An 18,517-nucleotide genomic window follows, 5' to 3' on the forward strand; every position below is an offset into this window, starting at 1 on the left:
TGAGCACTTACTGGCAATGTTGCCGCAACGTCATGTGTTAGCTGGGCAGCTTGTTTATTAAATGGACCCATCTGCAACCGACGCAAGCAAGCACACCCTAAAATTTCCCCAGAAATTGTATCCTCTCTAGTTGGGTGTGCTTGCCTTCGGCAAGAGCACAACCTTTGTTCTCTCACATATATAGGTATTATTATTATTGTTTATTTTTGCGCCCCTAAGCCTCAGTCAATATTTGGACTACATAGACAACCTAGGTGTCAAAAGGTTCGTCTTGGTAGCGATTGAGTTGCTTGTATTTTTATTTACGTTCCGTTAGACGGTTTAAGTAGAAATTAAGTTTTTGTGGCGAAAAGTAAAGCTAACGGTGGCTAATTTGCTAGCCACAGTCACTGACGTTACTAACGTCACTAACGTCACGTAAACACGCAGGTGACTACCTGTAGCAGAACATTCGTTTCGCATCTCATTAACTTCTGGGGGATAGCTAGGCTTTAGTGCAAGGCAGCTGCAGAAACGCCACAAGCAAAGAGGCCAGGGTGATAACTATTTACTCGTTTTACTTTGTGATATGAAACACAATTGTGAAATGTAATGTACAATATTTGCTGATATTATTAAGGAAGTAGGCTCACATCTACTTTCGGAAACAGTAGTCTACTATTTCACTGAAGCATTAGCATCATGACGTTAGCCTCTGTTGCACGGGCAACACATACTACAGCGGTCTATGATGCATCTGTTTTCAATCGTTAAATTAAACATTCCTCACAAATAAATTTTCGTTGTTGGATTTATTATGAAATTAGATTACAAGTAAACGATTTGTGGGTGAAATTATCATTACCTGTGGTTTCAAACCAGTGTAGCTCACTGCAAAGCGGGAAGCCACGCGAGACACTAGTAGCTAGCTAACAAAAACATCTCCACAGCTGTTTACAGTATGAAGTCAAACGGTGACAGAACATGTTCGGCACTACCCTTACTTAAATCAAAAGTCTTTGAATAGGTGAAACTATCTGACTAGTGACTACTAACCTGAACTCCATTGCCACAGCCTAAACTTTGTCCATCTGTTCATGAAAATAATTAATTTCAGCCTAAACTGTACAACGGAACGTTAAATCGAATTCAACCAACGCAATCGCTACCAAGACAAACACAGTCTAGTGTACTGTAGTAGTACAATTTACCGGGGCAGCTTCTCCACACAGGGCTATATCACATTTTGCGTTATTACTGCCAATGATCGCTACCAGTGAGCTTTTTATGAATGAGCGATTTTCCCCTAAATAAATGTCAAGCTTATTTACGTTTTTGGGGGCATATTTTCAGTTATCAGATGGTACTGTTTGAGATAGCACTAGCTACTGCCGGTAACGTTGTTGTTAGAATAAGCTTCGAAGGGGGTTCTTTATTAATGAATGACTGCAATATGAGTAGGCTAAATGCCTGAAAATATCACGAGAAGGGAAAAACAGAAAAGGACGTTTAAGTCATAGACATTAGGTCCATTTTTACACCGGTCTGCCAAATGTATTCGTTTTGATTGAACTATGAGGCTGCTATAGCCGATTACCCTTCCCTCTTGCAGGGGAAATGAGAAGACAACTATTTCACTCTACACTTCACTCTTAGTATTTTGAGGTGTAAATGAGCAGCAAAAAAATAATGCTTTTAAATCTATGTAATCTTTATAAATAATAAGTAGGCTATGCATTTTTACATAAAATATACAGAAATATCAGTTGTAAAAATGTCATTAAAAAAAGGAACCCTCTGCAACCGACGCAAGCAAGCACACCATACAATTTCCCCAGAAATTGTACCCTCTCTAGTTGGGTGTGCTTTGCCTTCGGCAAGGGCACAACCTTTGTTCTCTATCATATATATTTATTTATTATTATTGTTTATTTTCCCACCCCTAAGCCTTCGTCAATATTTGGACTAAATAGACAACCTAGGTGTCAAAAGTTTCATCTTGGTAGCGATTGAGTTGCTTGTATTTTTATTTACGTTCCGTTGCACGGTTTAAGTAGAAATTAAGTTTTTGTGGCGAAAAGTGGCTAACTTGCTTAAGTCACTAACGTCACGAAAACTCGCGTGACTACCTCTAGCAGAACATTAGTTTAGCAGCTCGTTAAAGGGGTCACTGATTGCAGAACCGAATTTACCTTGTCACAGATGAATAACAACAGTTAAGTGTTTAAAATGGACATAGAGTGAACCTCAAAGTCCATTGACACCTCTTTCCTATGTAAATCTCACAATTTAAAAATGTAGCTGTAAAACGGTAGGTTTTGAAAAAGCCACCAAACTGACGTCAGTTCGGTGGCTCCACCTTTTGTCTCTGGTCTGTACCTTGGTCACGCCCCAAAATTTGCTGCGCGCTGCTATGTGTACTTCCACAAAATTACAAAGAAGAACGTTTTTCTAGCATATTGAAAATTGACCATGGAAAATGAAGTGTTCCAGGCTGCACAGGGAATGCTGCCACTTTTCAGAGTCTTCCTAAGGAACCAAACACTCAACGGGCTGTGATGTTTGTCTATGAGAAGATCCCTGTGCAGTTTGACCCTCAATTACACATTTGCTCGAACCATTTCACAGAGGACAGTTTTGAATGAAAACCTTGGACAATTTAAAGAAGGATTTGCTAAGCCGCTGTTGCTGAAAAGAGGTGCTGTTCCAACCGTATGCTCATCACAAACGCAAGCTGTAAGTATGATTTTGTCGATAACAGTTAGCAATGCTAACGTCTCCTGTATCTAGCATAGGTAGAATGCTAAATACGTTTCGAAACACATCAACATACCTTACTTAGCAAATGACTCTAGCTAGACTAGCTGTAGTCTAGCTAAATAGCCAGAAAACGAATAGCAGTCTAGCCTATTGCTAACGCCTGTCAAGATTATCTATTTGAAACAACTAGAGAAAGGCAGGTGCTAGATACAGGATACGTTAGCATTGCTAATAACTGTTACCGACGAAATCATACTACAACTTGCGGTTGTGATGAACATAAGGTCGGAACGCACCTCTTTTCACGTTTAACCCTTGTGTTATCTTCGGGTCACTCTGACCCATCAGTCATTGTGACCCACCGTCGTATTGCGACAACTTTACTGCATACAAAAACAATGTGAAGCATTTTCTTTTAATCGTTGGGCTGTCTCAGACCCCCCACATTGCGAAGGTTAAAATTATTTGTATTTGTTTTTGTATTGGGTAAAATTTGGTAAACACAACGATGATTCGTTATGAACCTTTGGGCCATGTGACCCGAAGGCAGCACAAGGGTTAAGTCATAGAGATTAGGTCAATTTTTACACCGTTCTGCCAACTATGAGGCTGCCTCTTGCAGGGTAAATGAGAAGACATCTATTTCATTCTACACTTATATTTTGAGTTGTAAATGAGCAGCAAAAAAAAGATGCTTTCAAATCTATGTAATATTTATAAATAATAAGTATGCATTTTTATATAAAATATACAGAAATATCAGTTGTAAAAATGTCATTAAAAAACGGACCCCTGTGCAACCGACGCAAGCAAGCACACCCTACAATTTGCCCAGAAATTGTACCCTCTCTAGTTGGGTGTGCTTTGCCTACATATAAAACACTCAGAGACTGCAAGTAGGTCTGTTCTGATATCTGCAATTGATTTAGCTAGCTGTTGTTGCAAAATTCAATAAATTAGAGGGGGCGGAGCTTCAGCTCCTTCAGGCGACATGCCCCCCCAGTATCAAGCAGAAAAGACTGCTGATTTTCTCACGATTTCAAAGCATAGTTGTCAGTGTTTTTTTTCATTCGAATTTGGATGGGTAGTTAACAACACATTCTTCTGTGGTGTAATGAACTTAAATTCATTTTCAGTTCTGCTTTACAGCATCTTTAAAATCTGTTTTCCACTACATAGACAATGTTAAAATGTTAAAGCAATCGATGCCATTCAACATCCAAATGATTGTAGTGAATAAGTGCGAGGCAGTTTTCCCCATTTACAGCGCGGATAGCCGGTCCCGTCTTCAGACAGGGACATTGTTACTGACACATAATGATCACTTAAACTTATTATATTAGCCAGTTATCCAGAAATACATTTCAAGCTTATTTAAGTTTTTGGGGGCTTTTTTCAGTTTGCAGAGGGTACTGTTTGAATTGCGATTCCAGCTCAAATACTGCCAGGCAGTGACAACGTTGTTAGATATAGGTTTGGACCATTTTTACACAGGATTGGCCAATTTTTTTGTTTAGATGCAAAATTTCAGTAAAAAAACTGACCCATCTTCAACCGACACAAGTACCCTCACAATTTCCCCCAAAATTGTACCCTGTCTAGTTTTGCATTACTGTGCTAGTAGCCAGTTATCCCATCAGCTAGTTTTAAACATAGACTTATTGATTGATGAACTTCAATGAATCTGAGCATCTGTTGTATGAAAATATGATAACATTGAGCCATTGATTGATTGATAGAGAGAGAGAGAGACAGGGGGAGAGATCTCCTTTAGCGTATTGTGTGGCTAATGTGAATGAGCATGTTCTCTTGCAGGGTCTTACCATACAAAATGCATCAGGCTTTGGTTTCCATGGTTTCCTTTTCTCTGTCATCGCTGTGTCTCCTCTACCGGCCTCACTGGCTTACCACAGAGAGAGGGGGGGGGGGGGGTAGAAGAAGAGAGGAAGGAGGGTGAAAGCTGGCAAAGAGTAGATGAAAACAGAGACTGAGAGCTGCAAAAAAGGACTGTTATTGCCTGTTATCTTTCCCTTAGCATAAGGACCTTAGCCTAGCCCTGTAGGAAAACGGAAAGAGAGCTACATCGCTGACCAATTTTGTCAGCAAATAATAAAGCTTCTTCATTTCATGGAAGGATTCAGAGAAAACTGAATTTGAGAATGAATTGAATAAATACTCTTAAAACTATGACTCCCAAATTGCACTGGGACAGAGGGAATTCTCCTTCAAGGATTCAAGGATCTCAGGGCTATAACTACTGGGACACTCCTCTGTTTTCTGTATCCTCCCTCCATCACCACCACCACCCCCCCACACCCTCATGCTGTATTCAGTTCTACATTAGCTGGATGGATGCGCACACATCCATTTGAGAGGTTCATGAGTTTGAGTGAGCGCTGTCTTGTAGTACCCAAGCTCTTAGGGGAGGGGGCACTGTTTCAATGGAGGTGGCTTGGAGCGGACGGCCCTGTCAGTCTTTGCTCCTCTCCCCTCGGCTCAATAAGCATTCCTTTCATGCTGTGTGTGAGGCTCCACAGGCTTGCTGAAACCCTGCTTTTCTCCATAATTATGCTAATGTCACAGATGGTGGGATGGTTGAGTATTTGATAAGCTTCCATGCTGCACAGCGTGGACCTGTTCTGTCTGTGGAGTCCCACGCATTAGGACTAGTGCATAGGATCTAACACTTTTCTGCTTTCTTTCTATAGAAGCAGATACTCATCTCACAGACTATGTTGTACAGCTTCTGTCTGGTCACTCTGTTGGCTCAGAAGGTTTGGCTATACACTAGACATACGCTGTGCACATTCCTTTTGATGGATCTCTCAGTTCCTGCACCTTCCCGAAGAGGTTCTATACCCTCCCATCGAATGAGGTGTCCTAACCAAAAATACAGGAGTGGTCTGCCCAGGTCTAGCTGGTGTATATATACAGTGATTAATCCCTACGGGTGATGTATACCCCGGGGCAGCTCTAACTACTCCCCAGCCCCTGAACAAAAGAACAAGAAAACTGTTCTGAACCACACTTAACACTACAAACAAACCAACTCAACACAACAAGACAAAAGAAAACTCTTCCCAAGGACAATGGTCAACACAGAGGGGAATCCAAAAACAGTACTAAACACAGAAGTAGGCCTTACCCACACACAACACACTGCTACAAAAGCCAACGACTTATTCCCCCCCTAACAAACACAGAATGGCACTATATATACTGGTGGAAGGATGGTGTATGACAGGAACCAGGTGAACCTGATTATGGAGGGGAGGAGTCATGCATAGGTGTTGACTGGTGGGGGATGATTTGCGCCACCTATGGGGAAACAGATAGCACAGCAGGGAACACACACAAACAACACACAAAACACAAACACAGAATGCCATAGACTGGGGGTCGTAACACACCCATACACACACCATACACACAAACACACACACTTTCAGTATGTGGTGCACAATACGGACATTCACTCCACAGTTCAGTCCACACACAAGGACACACTGTTCCTCCTTGGATGGTATCCTCTGATCGGATGGCATCAAAGAGCTCTTTCATATCTGCCTCATCCGACTCAGATTAGATCCCACCGACAATCCACCCACTCCTAGCCAGTATATCTGGAGCCTGTACCTACAGAACATTCACAAGCCCCATCAAATTCGTTCACCCGTGGTCGGCACTGATAACTTACACATGCTAAATCAATGGCCCATTGTCGTCTACACTTAATATTGGATGCCAAGGAGAAGCTCATTTAACTTTTGAAGCAGATTGTATTCACACTGAATTACAATACTCGATAAACTGTTGTGTAAACCAAGACTCTCAATGCTATTATAGTATTCAGTTACAATCTTCCGTCATATACTGTAGGTCTAGATACAGATGGAGTTGATTTGTTAGCATTCCTCTGTAACACGGTAACACGTTTAAAGACACATGAAAACGTTGGATTTTGGTAAGCTTTCAATTCTTGTAAACAATTTGCATAATTATTCATTCTTCTGAAACCGACAATGCAACGATTTTATTTAGCCTGTCTGTTTCCATAGACTTTTGCACAGCCCTTTCGTGTTTTACAACGGATGATACGTATTTGTTTGGTTTGACTGTTTCTGAGATTGAACTAACACTTGGATGAGATAAGCTTAGTTTTACATTGGCTCTAAAACAATATGGCGATGAATAGCCTACAATTTGCCTACAAGTTTTTGTTTTTTACATAGCCTGCAGCTCTAACTAATGGTTATTACTACAACCAAGGTTAGTGTGCTCTTTGGAATCCAAATTAGTTCTTTATGATCTAAAAGCTGTTCTATACAGTACCTCTTCAATTATGTGCATGGTCTACTGCACCTCTGTCCTTGGTACTGAAATTCGTTTTGTAGAAAAGGAAAGCAATGGGAAATGGCTTGTTTGGTGATTTTCACCGTTCAACCTCTCCACTCTGCCTTTCCAAATTGGCTAAAGGCCTACCTTTAGGAATAGAGGAATGTGTGAATGTAGTACTGGCCTAAAAGTGTAAGGACCTGGGCAAAAAGTGAAAACTGTCGCTGAAACCGTACTCTGTGTACAGGATGGATCGTAAGATTCAACCCACTGTGAGTGTGTGTGTGTGAATGTGTGTGGGTTTGTATGTGTTAGACTATTTTATGACATAATGGTGGCTGGTTCTATTTCTACAATAAAACATACAAATTAGCCTATTGTTGAAAAATACATATCCACAGCTCAAGAGTGAAATAATAATAGTAAAGTAACTGCTGATAAACTATAAAAGTAACAACTTTATCTTCCGTCAAAATGTTTGCAGTCGTGTGCAATTGTTAAGTTAAATTATTACATCGCTTTTAGCATAAACAATTTCAAAAGTTGCCTATCTGACCCACACTGCTGCCACTGAACATCTTAAAACTCACACCAGAAGCATCAGATTGTTTAGGTAAGAGGATAGAAAACCACAGCTGGAGGCTAGAACACTATCATAAAAGAGCAGGTCCTTTGGGATGCAGATATGGATCATTGTCTCCTTCTCTCTCTTTCTTGCTCTCTTTCTTTTTCTTTCTCTCTCTCACACAAACATGCATTCTTTCTTTCTCTTCTCTCTGTGTGTCTGTCTCTCTCTCATGTACACATACCCAAACACACACTCAAACACGCTCTCACCCTCAAACACGCTCTCACCCTCGTCTCCCTTTCTCTTCTGTAGGCTTTATCTTTCTGACGCGCGCACTCACACTAACCTTGGCTCGACGTCAGACGCTGTGCAGCAGTGCAGTATAATGGGAGCGTAGGCAACCCAAAGTGCCTCATAGGCTGCTATCGCGATTTCACTCTGCCTGGCGCTCTCTTCCCCGACCCTCAAGTGTGGATATCCCCCGGTGTCTCACCTCAGTCATCCGAGCCATGGGCCCCCCCGCCGGATTTGTTACCTCTCTTTATGGATGCCTCGTCTTCCCTTGAACTGGATGATTGTTTCTTGGCGCAGTGAAGAAGGAAATCATGCCGGGACTGCTAATGGATTTAGAAGCGCGAGTGACCATGCCGTGATCTTGCGCTTGGCTACAGTCACCCTGCCGAACGACCGTATCAAAGAATTCCGGGGGAATCAAAGCGTACGGGGGATCACCACTGTGCATTTTACAAACAACATGAAGATTACCTCCCCGCTGGTAACTAGTCTCGTTTTCAGGTTCAACCTCAGGCTGCTCCCGCTTCTGCTGTTGTTTCTTGGATACTCTCGCGGGATGCCACACGTTTTAAGATTTGGTAAGATAGCCTACTTGTTGTTGGAGGTTAGATAAAGGTACAAAGGATTATGTCTAATTATATCCATCCATACCCGCATTGGTGTCGCTTTGTCTGCCAATTTGAATGGTGCCGTTTTAGATTCAGAGCTGCTTGTTTTGAGCTGGTTGGCACACATGTTGACTGGAGAACATTGCTAACCCAATCTTTGTTTGTCGGCAAATTTTTTCTTTAGAAGTGAATGAATGTAATCAAATTTATTTCGCAGTGTAGGCTATGGATGTTTTCTTGTACTTTTTTCCAGACCATAATGTAATCACATCTTTGCATCACCAACGCGGTCAGAGTGAAGCAAGCGTCTTAACTTAAGCTACCAGCAGGCAATTTAGTGTTTACATAAAAATGCCGGCAATTAAACCGGTTGTGGTTTGAAAAGCTGAACATGCCATAACACTAGAACAACAGCTGGTGGCGAAGTACAATACATTCAATCCACAATCACAATGCCACTGGATGTTTAGTAATATGAGTAATTCAGTTATTGTAACCTATATGGCTTTCCACTGTTCAGAAGAATAGACTGACTGTCTGTAGGCCTACTATAATGATATAACCTTTCAGAATGCAATGGAGGCCACATACGACTAGCTGTTCATATAAACTACCACCAATAACTGTGAGGTTTTGTGTTGGCAAAAGGGGTGGTCATTTGACTTGCTGTTTTTGGTATGTTTCGCTGGCAAATTCTCATTAGAGCCTGGGCACCAGCTGTGAGAAGATCACTTCAAACGTTATTCTAGCCAGAATCCATTAGATAGCCGTCAATCCAGACAATATCTTAGTGACCTTTAAACTGCTGACAGTTTAAAGCCATATGGCATACCTGGCCCATACCTTTAGGCTACACTGTTGGATTCAGGTCGTACATGTACATAGCTCGTTGCATAGTAGGCTATGCTTTTGTCAGTGTATGTTTGAAAAGCCTGCCGAATACTTTTTAATACTGACAGCGAGTTGCTCTTGCAGAGGATGTCATGTAATGTTGACAGCACTCTCTGACAACCTGACAGTCCCCAAGAGGGGCCTGTTTAAAAGTCAGGCCGCGTCCGCACGAGCCGCCACTATGGCAACGTGATGTGCTTGTGAAACTGCTGCAGCCTCCCTCTGTCCTCGCGCGCTCACCGATTTCCCGTCTCGCATGCTGTCTGACTAGACTCTGCACTAGGCTCTGCAGCGTGCATGCTTGCATCAATAGCTCGCGAGAGATAGGCCGGCGATACATCCCCCTGTGACTGGGTGATTCATGCATATGTCCTGAAATATCTTGCTCTGGGCTAAATGTCACCCTCGTGTGTGATTCCAGTCTTGCGGCGTCAGACTGACGCGTCAATGCACATAATGCTAGAGCTTTAATGTTGTTTCAACAGCATATTGCCTTACTGCAGCGAGCTACAAGTGGAGACATGACACTCTGTTCAGGACCATGGACAGCGAGTCCCAGGCAGCAACGATGGCCTGGTGTGGGCCAACCAGTTTTATGCATCAACTTAAAAGTTATTCTGAGAGACAGAGAGAAATATAGGAGAAATAAGTAACTGATACAGAGATACCCTCTGTAAACCTATCCCAAAATACAAGCAATACACACAGTTTTTTGTTACCAGCACTTGAACTAGCTTGATCAGCATTTTCCGAATAGCTTTTGGTGGATGCTGGGTAGTGGAAAGGGTCACTTCCCCTAGAGATGCCCCCTTTCAGTGCTTGTCCTCCTTCCTCACAGATGCTGGACAGGACGTTTGTCCCGCTTCTGTTCTCCTGTCAGGCCGCAACCTTTTCACTACCGAATCACATTTGGTTCACAAACGGCTAACACAAAGTCGACAAACAAGTGCAATAGGCCTACGTTCTGTAGCCTGATCCTGCCTCTCGCTGTTGTCCCGGTGTTCTGCAATTTTCTACCTTATCCTTATTCTGTAACCCTAACCTTAACTTTAACCTTGCTGTGCGCAAGCAGGAGCCTACTTGCTGGACATGCGCACATCGTGGTAGGTCATTCCGAGCGACAGCTCTAGCCTATTTGTATTGTATTTGAGTCTTCAGTATTTGGTTAGGCCTATGTTTAGAGGAAAACATTCGGAGAAGGGAATAGTTTTAATTTATTTAAATTTTTTCATTTTGCTGCCCAGAGGAACAGATGTTGGGGTTTATAGCCTGGTTGTTAGTTTATAGAATAGTGATCAAATCAATCACATTTTCCAATGTTTAATGAAAAATGATTTAATTACATGACGTAGGCTACATAATGTTAAATTGGTCTGCATTCTTTAGCAAAGGAATTTCACTATGCATACATAGGTTCAGGTGGCTGTCATAGTCATCAACACAACTGTTTTTTCACATATTGTAATGATTAAAATGTAGGCTCTACCACATTTAGCCTACATTAGCCTGTATAGGCATATTACTCTTGGAAGGTTGTAAAGACAGAAACTAATCATCTCCCTTAGAACGACTGAAAACCATGATGTCAATGACTTCGAGACAATGTTGTCATTTCAATGATCAGACATAACGAATCTGCTTCTGCGAAGCTGGGCTGATAGTAATATAACCATACACAACCTAGAAACCAATGCACACAGTGATTAAACGTCATTACCTGAAGCACATGGGGTTTTAGTTGCTGTGGAAAAACTGTTTAGCCTGTACCGGAAAAAAAACTCGCTCAACTTCACAGAGGAAATATTGTCCCTAAACTTATGTTTTTTGTTGTTGTTTACTTCCTTTTTTTATTGTTCATTTACAGGTTTATGGGAGAATCTTTTGGCTATTGCGCTTTTTCAGTTTCATTTAGGTCATTAAATCCAGAAATTTTTCTTCCTATTTGTTGAGTGAGCTGTTTTCATAACATTCGGCCGAGTCATCACACACGAATATGATTGTTTTTGCATTATTTACCAAGTTTGTCTTTCTCCGTCTGCTTGGTTTACAGCAGGCCTATGAAATTATCGGATGGAGAGGCGCGGGAAAAGGCGTGAGAATGAATACAGAGGGACTTCTAGTTATTGACTTAATTTGCTTTTGCTGCGCCAGTGTGCATTATCAGCTCTACGGAGTTTAGTTTAGGATTGCAGGCATTATGGATATTAGTGCTTGTCCCGGCCCACTGCCTGTACGTTCCCAGCAAATACATTTAAATAAGCTCAAAGCTGCTTAAAATATTCACGTGTCACTCGCGCGCTCTCTAGCTTAGAAATGTGAAACTACCCTCCCGCTTGCAAATTATTTCCATGGTTTAAAAATACCCAGTGAGGCTTTCAAGAACAAAGAGGAGATCTGTTGCATTAGCATGCAGAGCTACACACGGGTGTGAAGCGGATGAACCAGGATTTCTTTTGCGTATTTACAGGCCTGTGTCTTTGAAGGTCTCGCCGTCATGCAGAAGGTCTCCTCTATGGCATTTAATTCAGAAATTCTTCTTGCCATTTGGAAACAGAATATCTATGAGCTGTGAAATAAGAAACATCATGATTCTGAGAATACTAACTATGTGTGTTTGTTAAGCTGTTGTTGTCTGAATTTTACACTTGACTTGTTGGGGTTACTTATTGTCTATATGCTGTAGGCCAACACAATCCCAATTCTAGAAAAGCTCCAGAATATTAGGCTTAGTAGTTTTCCTCACAACCCGGTACTGGATACACCAAGCAACTATGTAAGTGACAATATATTTAAATAATCTTTTTGTCAATACATCATGACCTGAGAAACATTCTGAGCAGTAAAAAAGAGGAGCAGTTCTCCGTCTGATGTAGCAGACACAATTTGTGGACAAGCTTCCTCTCCCTCACGGACCATCACTCTTGGTCGTTGTCACTCAGCACCGTCCCTAGGTATGTGTGGAGTCAGGGGTTACGTGTGATTGGAGATGTGGAAGCCATCTCCAGAGAGAAGCCGTAACGGCTGGGGTCAGTGAGGGATTGTGTGTCTCGGATCGACTGAAAGACAGTAGCTGATGAGCAGAAAAGGGACTTTATATTCTGTAGTGGAATTCTTCCTCTCATAACCAGTGTAAAAGAGTAGTAGGACAACTCATTGAGGGGCAGTTGATGGAGAGAGAGAGACAGACAAAAGAGGGAAAGACAGAGAAACAGAGATAATGCTAGAGAGTAAGAGGGAGAGACAAATAGAGAGAGAGAGGCAGAGAAAAGTAGACTACAAGAGGGAGAGATGGTGAGAGATACAAAGACAAAGAGAGAGTGCATAATATTGGGATTAGATGAAACAGGAGCTATCAAGCTAAGGAAGAGCAATAAAGCAAACTTCAGCACATCCTGGAGAGAACCAGTGTGGATGGAGATGCATTCAAGACGTGTGCTTGTGAGCGTGTGTGCTCGTGCACACCGGTCAAGAGAGAATTGGCCTGTTTGCGTGCATGAGCATTTGTGCTGTTTGACTGTGTGAGACAGATCATGAATAAAGAATGTCCTTGTGAATAAGTGATTACTCCAAACTGGCCTGTGATTCAGGGAGCTCTCAGTGTTTATCTAGCATACACAGAAGCACTTTTCTGCAGTTTGTTTTTATATTGTGGATTTATGTCAAACCAGACTGAGCTTACTCAAACAGTCACATCTTCTCATACATTATGCATCCCATTTACCGATGCAGTACAGATACTCCAGTATAATCTACCTACACAGAGCTCGGATTGTAGTATAACTGTTGCCTGTGCGTGTTGTTTGAACAACATATCCAATTGAAAGCTTTAAGTGTTATTTAGAAATAAAGCCAGGCTGTACTGTATGTGTGTGTGTGTTGAAAAAAGAAGAGAGATAGAGAGTGTGAGTAGTACAGTGAGTGTGTAGTGAGTGTGTACACAATTGTGCGTGAGGGTGTGTATGTGGGTGGAATGTGTGTGTGAACTGTAACTTCATAACAGATTAGTGGCACTAATTAGAACTGTGAAAGGATTGTTCTGGGGGACAGCAACAAACATGTAATTCAGTGAACATAGCTTGTCATCAAAGCTGATAAGAGCTCTAATTGGACATTGAAATTATTGACTGTATGATTGCTCTGTTATTAAACACTGAACTTTTCTCTGGTCTTTTGTGTAAAGTCTTGGTTTTTTCATAGAGGATATGATCTTGATTTTGGAAAAGTGTGCATTGCTCTTTTTCGTGGTGTTTACACTCTACAACATGTACAAATAAAGACATGCACACACACATACTAACACACAAAACATACATGCACAAGCAAATACACTTATACATCTACACACACACACACTTCTCCAGTTCTCCAATTGGTTGATTTTGTGGAACATTTGTAATGCTGTGTTAAGTTGAGCGAGAGACAGAGAGAGAGAGAGAGAGAGAGAGAGAGAGAGAGAGAGAGAGAGAGAGAGAGAGAGAGAGAGAGAGAGAGAGGAGAGAGATGAGAGAGAGAGAGAGAGAGAGAGAGGAGAGAGAGAGGAGAGAGAGAGAGAGAGAGGAGAGAGAGAGAGGAATGTGAGCTAGAGTGCTTGCTATTTTTTTTTTCAATGCTTCCATATCCCCTATTGCTTGCTTAGGAATAGATTTTTGCTTTTTTTAAATGTTTTCCTGTGCTCCAAATCTCCCATTGCTCACTGAGGAATGAGGCACACACCTGCAGCTCCACCTGACCCGACCCCATCTGAGAGAGAAAAGAGGAGTTGAACAACAGAGAGAGAGCAAAACTGAATATGTTTTTTTTTTACATTTGAGAAATTAATACCTGAATATTTCTCAATACATGCCAAGGAAGCTTATAAAAGGTATATTGTGGGAGGATGTGCGTATATACTGGATTGTCCCTCAACTATGTTCTTTCACTTAAATGATTCAGCAGACAAGGTATTGTTCACGATCCACAAGTAATATACAAAACAAGCTGAAAGTGGCTTTGAATAGCGTCTAGTCCCCTCTTTTCTTTCTTTCTTTCACCCACCCCTGTGCCACATCTTCTCCCCACCCATATTCAAAATCAATTTGGAACACCATTCCAATGCTTAGGCAGCTCCACACAAGTTCCCCAGTCTCTTTATCACACGGAGGTATGTCAGGTGAAGGGGAAAGATAAACGGATGGAGCCTGTGTATGAGGAACTGAGATCAGCTAGATAATGTAGTGGTACTAACCCAAGGCTGGTGTGGGGTCACCAGGGTGAGTGGTCGCCTAAGTGGCCCTCTACCACTCCCCTGTGATGCTCTGTTATCCAGTCTGCTCAGGGCTTTTACCACCTTGTCAGTCTCACTGACATCTTCTGGAATGGAGCTGACTGTGCTGTGAGTGTGTTTGTGTGTGTGTTTGTGGCGTGTATGTTTGTTGAATGGGGAGAGAGATGGAGATAGTAGCATATAATCATGTATATTAAAAAGCCAGTTATTGTAAATTGTATGGTTAAAAGGTAACATATGGTCAACGTGAATAAGCACAAACTTACATTCAACCTCACCTCCCCCAAATATCTTTCACATGCTCAGCAACAAATAGATGGGGCATTTAATTAGTGCAGTAGATAATCAAGAACTAGTAGTCCACATCTCAAACAATAGTATGATATTTGATCAGACACGGTGCAACAACAACATCATGTCTCAAGTATGACATGATATAGAATTAATAGTAACAAAGAATGTTGCATAAAGTCCCCTTTTCTCAAGTGATTAGTCCAGGTAGAGACTGAAAGAGAGGTCTCTTGAGACCATGTCAGTAGTTTGGCAGAGTGCGAAGTTGAACATATAGTCCACCACTGGGCAGGAGGGATGGAAAAGCATCGCAGGGGGGGGTGGTGGAACTTCTGATGCAAGTTCACATTTTAAAGGTAATGTTGACCAATTATTGTATAAAACTAATACTGGTCACAGATGTATTGTTCACCCTTTGAGTGTGTGTGTGTGTGTGTGTATGTGTGTGTGGGTGTGACACATACAGAGATGGATTGCATGTACAGTAATAATGTGTGTGTGTGTGTGAGTGCATGTGTTTTTTCACACAAGAAGTGGACAATCCCCTGCCTCCTTTTTCAACTCCCTATGCGAGGCACTCATATTCAAGGCACACCAGACATATCGACAAAGGTATTTCCTTCTCCACAAGGACATTAAATGAATGTGACCCAATGATGAGTCCAAGTGGGGACTGAAACCACACATTCAGCAAACTATATAATTTTGTGGCCAGTACAATACTGCATGTCTGTCTCATTCTTAGGTTGTGACAGATATATATATACAGTTATACAGTTATATGAAACAACTGGAACTAATCTTAAGTCAACATTTGTTGGTTAGGGGCATTCATAGCTTCAGCAGTAAGATAGCTCGCTAGCATGCCCATGTCAGAAACCATCTGATGCACTTGTACTATCTTACCCATACAGAAAAGCCAGTGACATCAATTAGATGAGAGACTTTCAGAGCTATGAAAACAAACCTACATTTGTTTACACATTTATTAACTACATTACGACATTTATTTACAGAATGCAATGATTTTCAAATCTCAGAAACTCATGTCATTCACAATAGATCATTGACAACGTATAAAATGTTTAAACTTAGTAAATGTACCATTTTATGGAAGAAATACGGTAATTTGGAACGTGATGGCCGCAACACATCTCAAAGAAGTTGGGACGGGGGAAATAAAATGCTGGAAAAGTAAGTGTTACTAAAAATAAACAGCTGGAGGAACATTTGCAACTAACTAGGTTAGCAAACAGGTTAGCAAACAGGTCAGTAACATGATTGGGTATGTAAAAAGTATCTTGGAGAGGCAGAGTCTCAGAAGTAAAGATGGGCAGAGGTTCACCAATCTGCAAAAGCAGAAAAAAAAATCTACATATTGTGGAACCATTTAAGAATAATGTTCCTCAACGTAAAAATACTTTGAATATCTCATCATTTACAGTAGTACATAATATAATACAATTATTCAGAGAATCTGGAGAAATCTCTGTGTAAGGGACAAGGAGGTAAAATAAATTCTGCATGCCTGTGATCTTCAGGCACTCACAGTGCATAAAAACAGGCATGATTTTGTAATGGAAATCATTGCAGGCCTCAGAAACTCCTCCAGAACTAATTGTCTGTGAACATAGTTTGCTGTGCCATCCACAAATGTAGGTTAAAGCTCTATCATGCAAAGAAGAACCCACATGTGAACATTATCCAGAAACACTGCCATCTTCTCTGGGCTAAAGCTAATTTAAAATGGACTGAGGCAAAGTCGGAAAACTGTTCTGTGGCCAGACAAATTGAAATGTGAAATTATTTTTGGAAACCTTGGATGCTGCGTCCTCCGGACTAAAGAGAGAGGGACCAACCAGCTTGTTATCAGCGCTCAGTTCAAAAGCCTGTGCATTAGTGCAAAAGTGCATTAGTGCCTATAGAATGGTCAGCTTGCACATCTGGAAAGGCTACATCAATGCTGAAAGGTATAAACAGGTTTTGCATGGCCTTGCATATTTTAGGAAGACAATGATAAACCACATTCTGCATCTGTTACAACTGCGTGGCTTTGTAATAGAAGAGTCAGGGTGCTGAACTGGCCTGCCTGCAGTCCAACCTTTCACCAGTTAAAAAACATTGGGCGATCATGAAATGAAAAATATGACAAAGAAGACCCAGGACCGTTGAGCAGCAAGAATCCTATATCAGACACAAAAGGGACAACATTCCTCTCCCCAACTCCAGCAACTGGTCTCCTCAGTTCCCAGACAGATACAGACATTTGTTAAAAGAAGAGGGGATGCTACACAATGGTGAACATGGCCTTGTCCCAACTTTATGAGACGTGTTACTGCCTCAAATTCAAGATGGACCTTATTTTTCCCTTAAAATGATACATTTCATCAGTTTAAACATTTGACATGTTTTATATGTTCTATTGTAAACATAATGGGGTTATGAGATTTGTAAATCATTGTATTCTGTTTTGTATTTTATTTTACACAACGTCACAACTTCTTTGGAATTGGGTGTATGTATGCTTCCTTTCTTGTTCTCCTTTTCCCTTGGTTGACACCTTCCCTGTTCTCTCCTCCCTCGCCACCCCTTCCTTTCACCCTAATCCATCATAACTGAGTCATTTCCTTCTGTATCCTTGTAGATATTAAGCTATTAAGCTAAGTATCAAGCATTTTAATTAACCCTTGTGCTGCCTTCGGGTCACATGACCCAAAGGTTCACAACATGACGTGTTTTACTTTATCAGTGCAAGATTAAACAGATTGGCCAATTGGACCTCAGCATATATGTCCTATTCAACTACTATGTTCACAGTGAAACCAGAATATCAACTCGGAATATTGTGGCCCTGCACTCATTTCTATTTCCATATCTGATCATTATCACTAGTCAAAATGAAAACTACAATACCCTTCTCCTCCTTGCTCTGCCTGGCCCCGTGATACAGCAGTTTAGCTATGAACATGAAACGCCCCCCTCCTGAACACTCAACCTCTGACCCCTGAAAACAGCTCGGCTACATGGGCGCAGGGTATTATTTTACACAGGCTTTCTGTAATATTATAGGTGAATATGATAATAGGCCATTAAAAGAAACAGAGAGAAAAAGAACGAGAGCAAGAGCCAAAGAAGGAAGACAGAGAGAAGGAAGCAGAGACAGAGAGCAGGAAGGAGATAAAAGAAAAAGAGTTTGATAAAAGGAGAACAAATGCGATGGAGCTAAATATATTCCCATGCTGTTCACTGAGACCTTATTGATGAACCGAAATAATTGTATTCTTTCCTTGTCATAGTTAAAATATATATATATATTTAAAATGTAAAATCAGTTTGGTTGAATTGGAATGAATAGCTTGTTTAGCTGAACATTCACATGTAGCATAGAAGTGAGTAAAGGAATGACTAACAACACTTAAAACCAAATTGATTTAACAGTATGCGAAATATATTGCCATGTATTATATTTGCTTGTCAATTGAACCATCAATTAATAAATGAATAAAGAGAACAGCTGGCATTTGGTGT

The 18,517-nt window shown here is 41.2% G+C and overlaps 1 protein-coding gene and 1 long non-coding RNA gene across 5 annotated transcripts in view; one reads left to right on the forward strand and one right to left on the reverse strand.

Moving 5' to 3' along the window:
- Nucleotides 1-8,633, reverse strand: part of LOC134025299 (uncharacterized) — a 31,479-nt gene extending 22,846 nt beyond the window's left edge. Inside the window, exons 1-2 of one of the 2 annotated variants that reach the window (XR_009930999.1) lie at nucleotides 7,989-8,633; nucleotides 4,563-4,638 (exon numbers count right to left, since the gene is read on the reverse strand). This is a non-coding gene — a long non-coding RNA (uncharacterized LOC134025299). Of the gene's footprint in view, nucleotides 1-4,562; nucleotides 4,643-7,988 lie in introns of both variants that reach the window. The other variant, XR_009930998.1, reaches the window with a different exon arrangement.
- LOC134025291 (glutamate receptor ionotropic, kainate 2-like) overlaps nucleotides 7,948-18,517 on the forward strand; it is a 113,205-nt gene continuing 102,635 nt past the window's right edge. For all 3 annotated transcript variants that reach the window (XM_062468222.1, XM_062468224.1, XM_062468223.1), the window contains exon 1: nucleotides 7,948-8,514. In XM_062468222.1, coding sequence (XP_062324206.1) covers nucleotides 8,190-8,514 — 325 coding nt within the window. In that variant the 5' untranslated portion in view covers nucleotides 7,948-8,189. The remainder of the gene's footprint in view (nucleotides 8,515-18,517) is intronic.

Source organism: Osmerus eperlanus, chromosome 8, assembly GCF_963692335.1.
Source record: "Osmerus eperlanus chromosome 8, fOsmEpe2.1, whole genome shotgun sequence".
Taxonomy (NCBI): Eukaryota; Metazoa; Chordata; class Actinopteri; order Osmeriformes; family Osmeridae; genus Osmerus; species Osmerus eperlanus.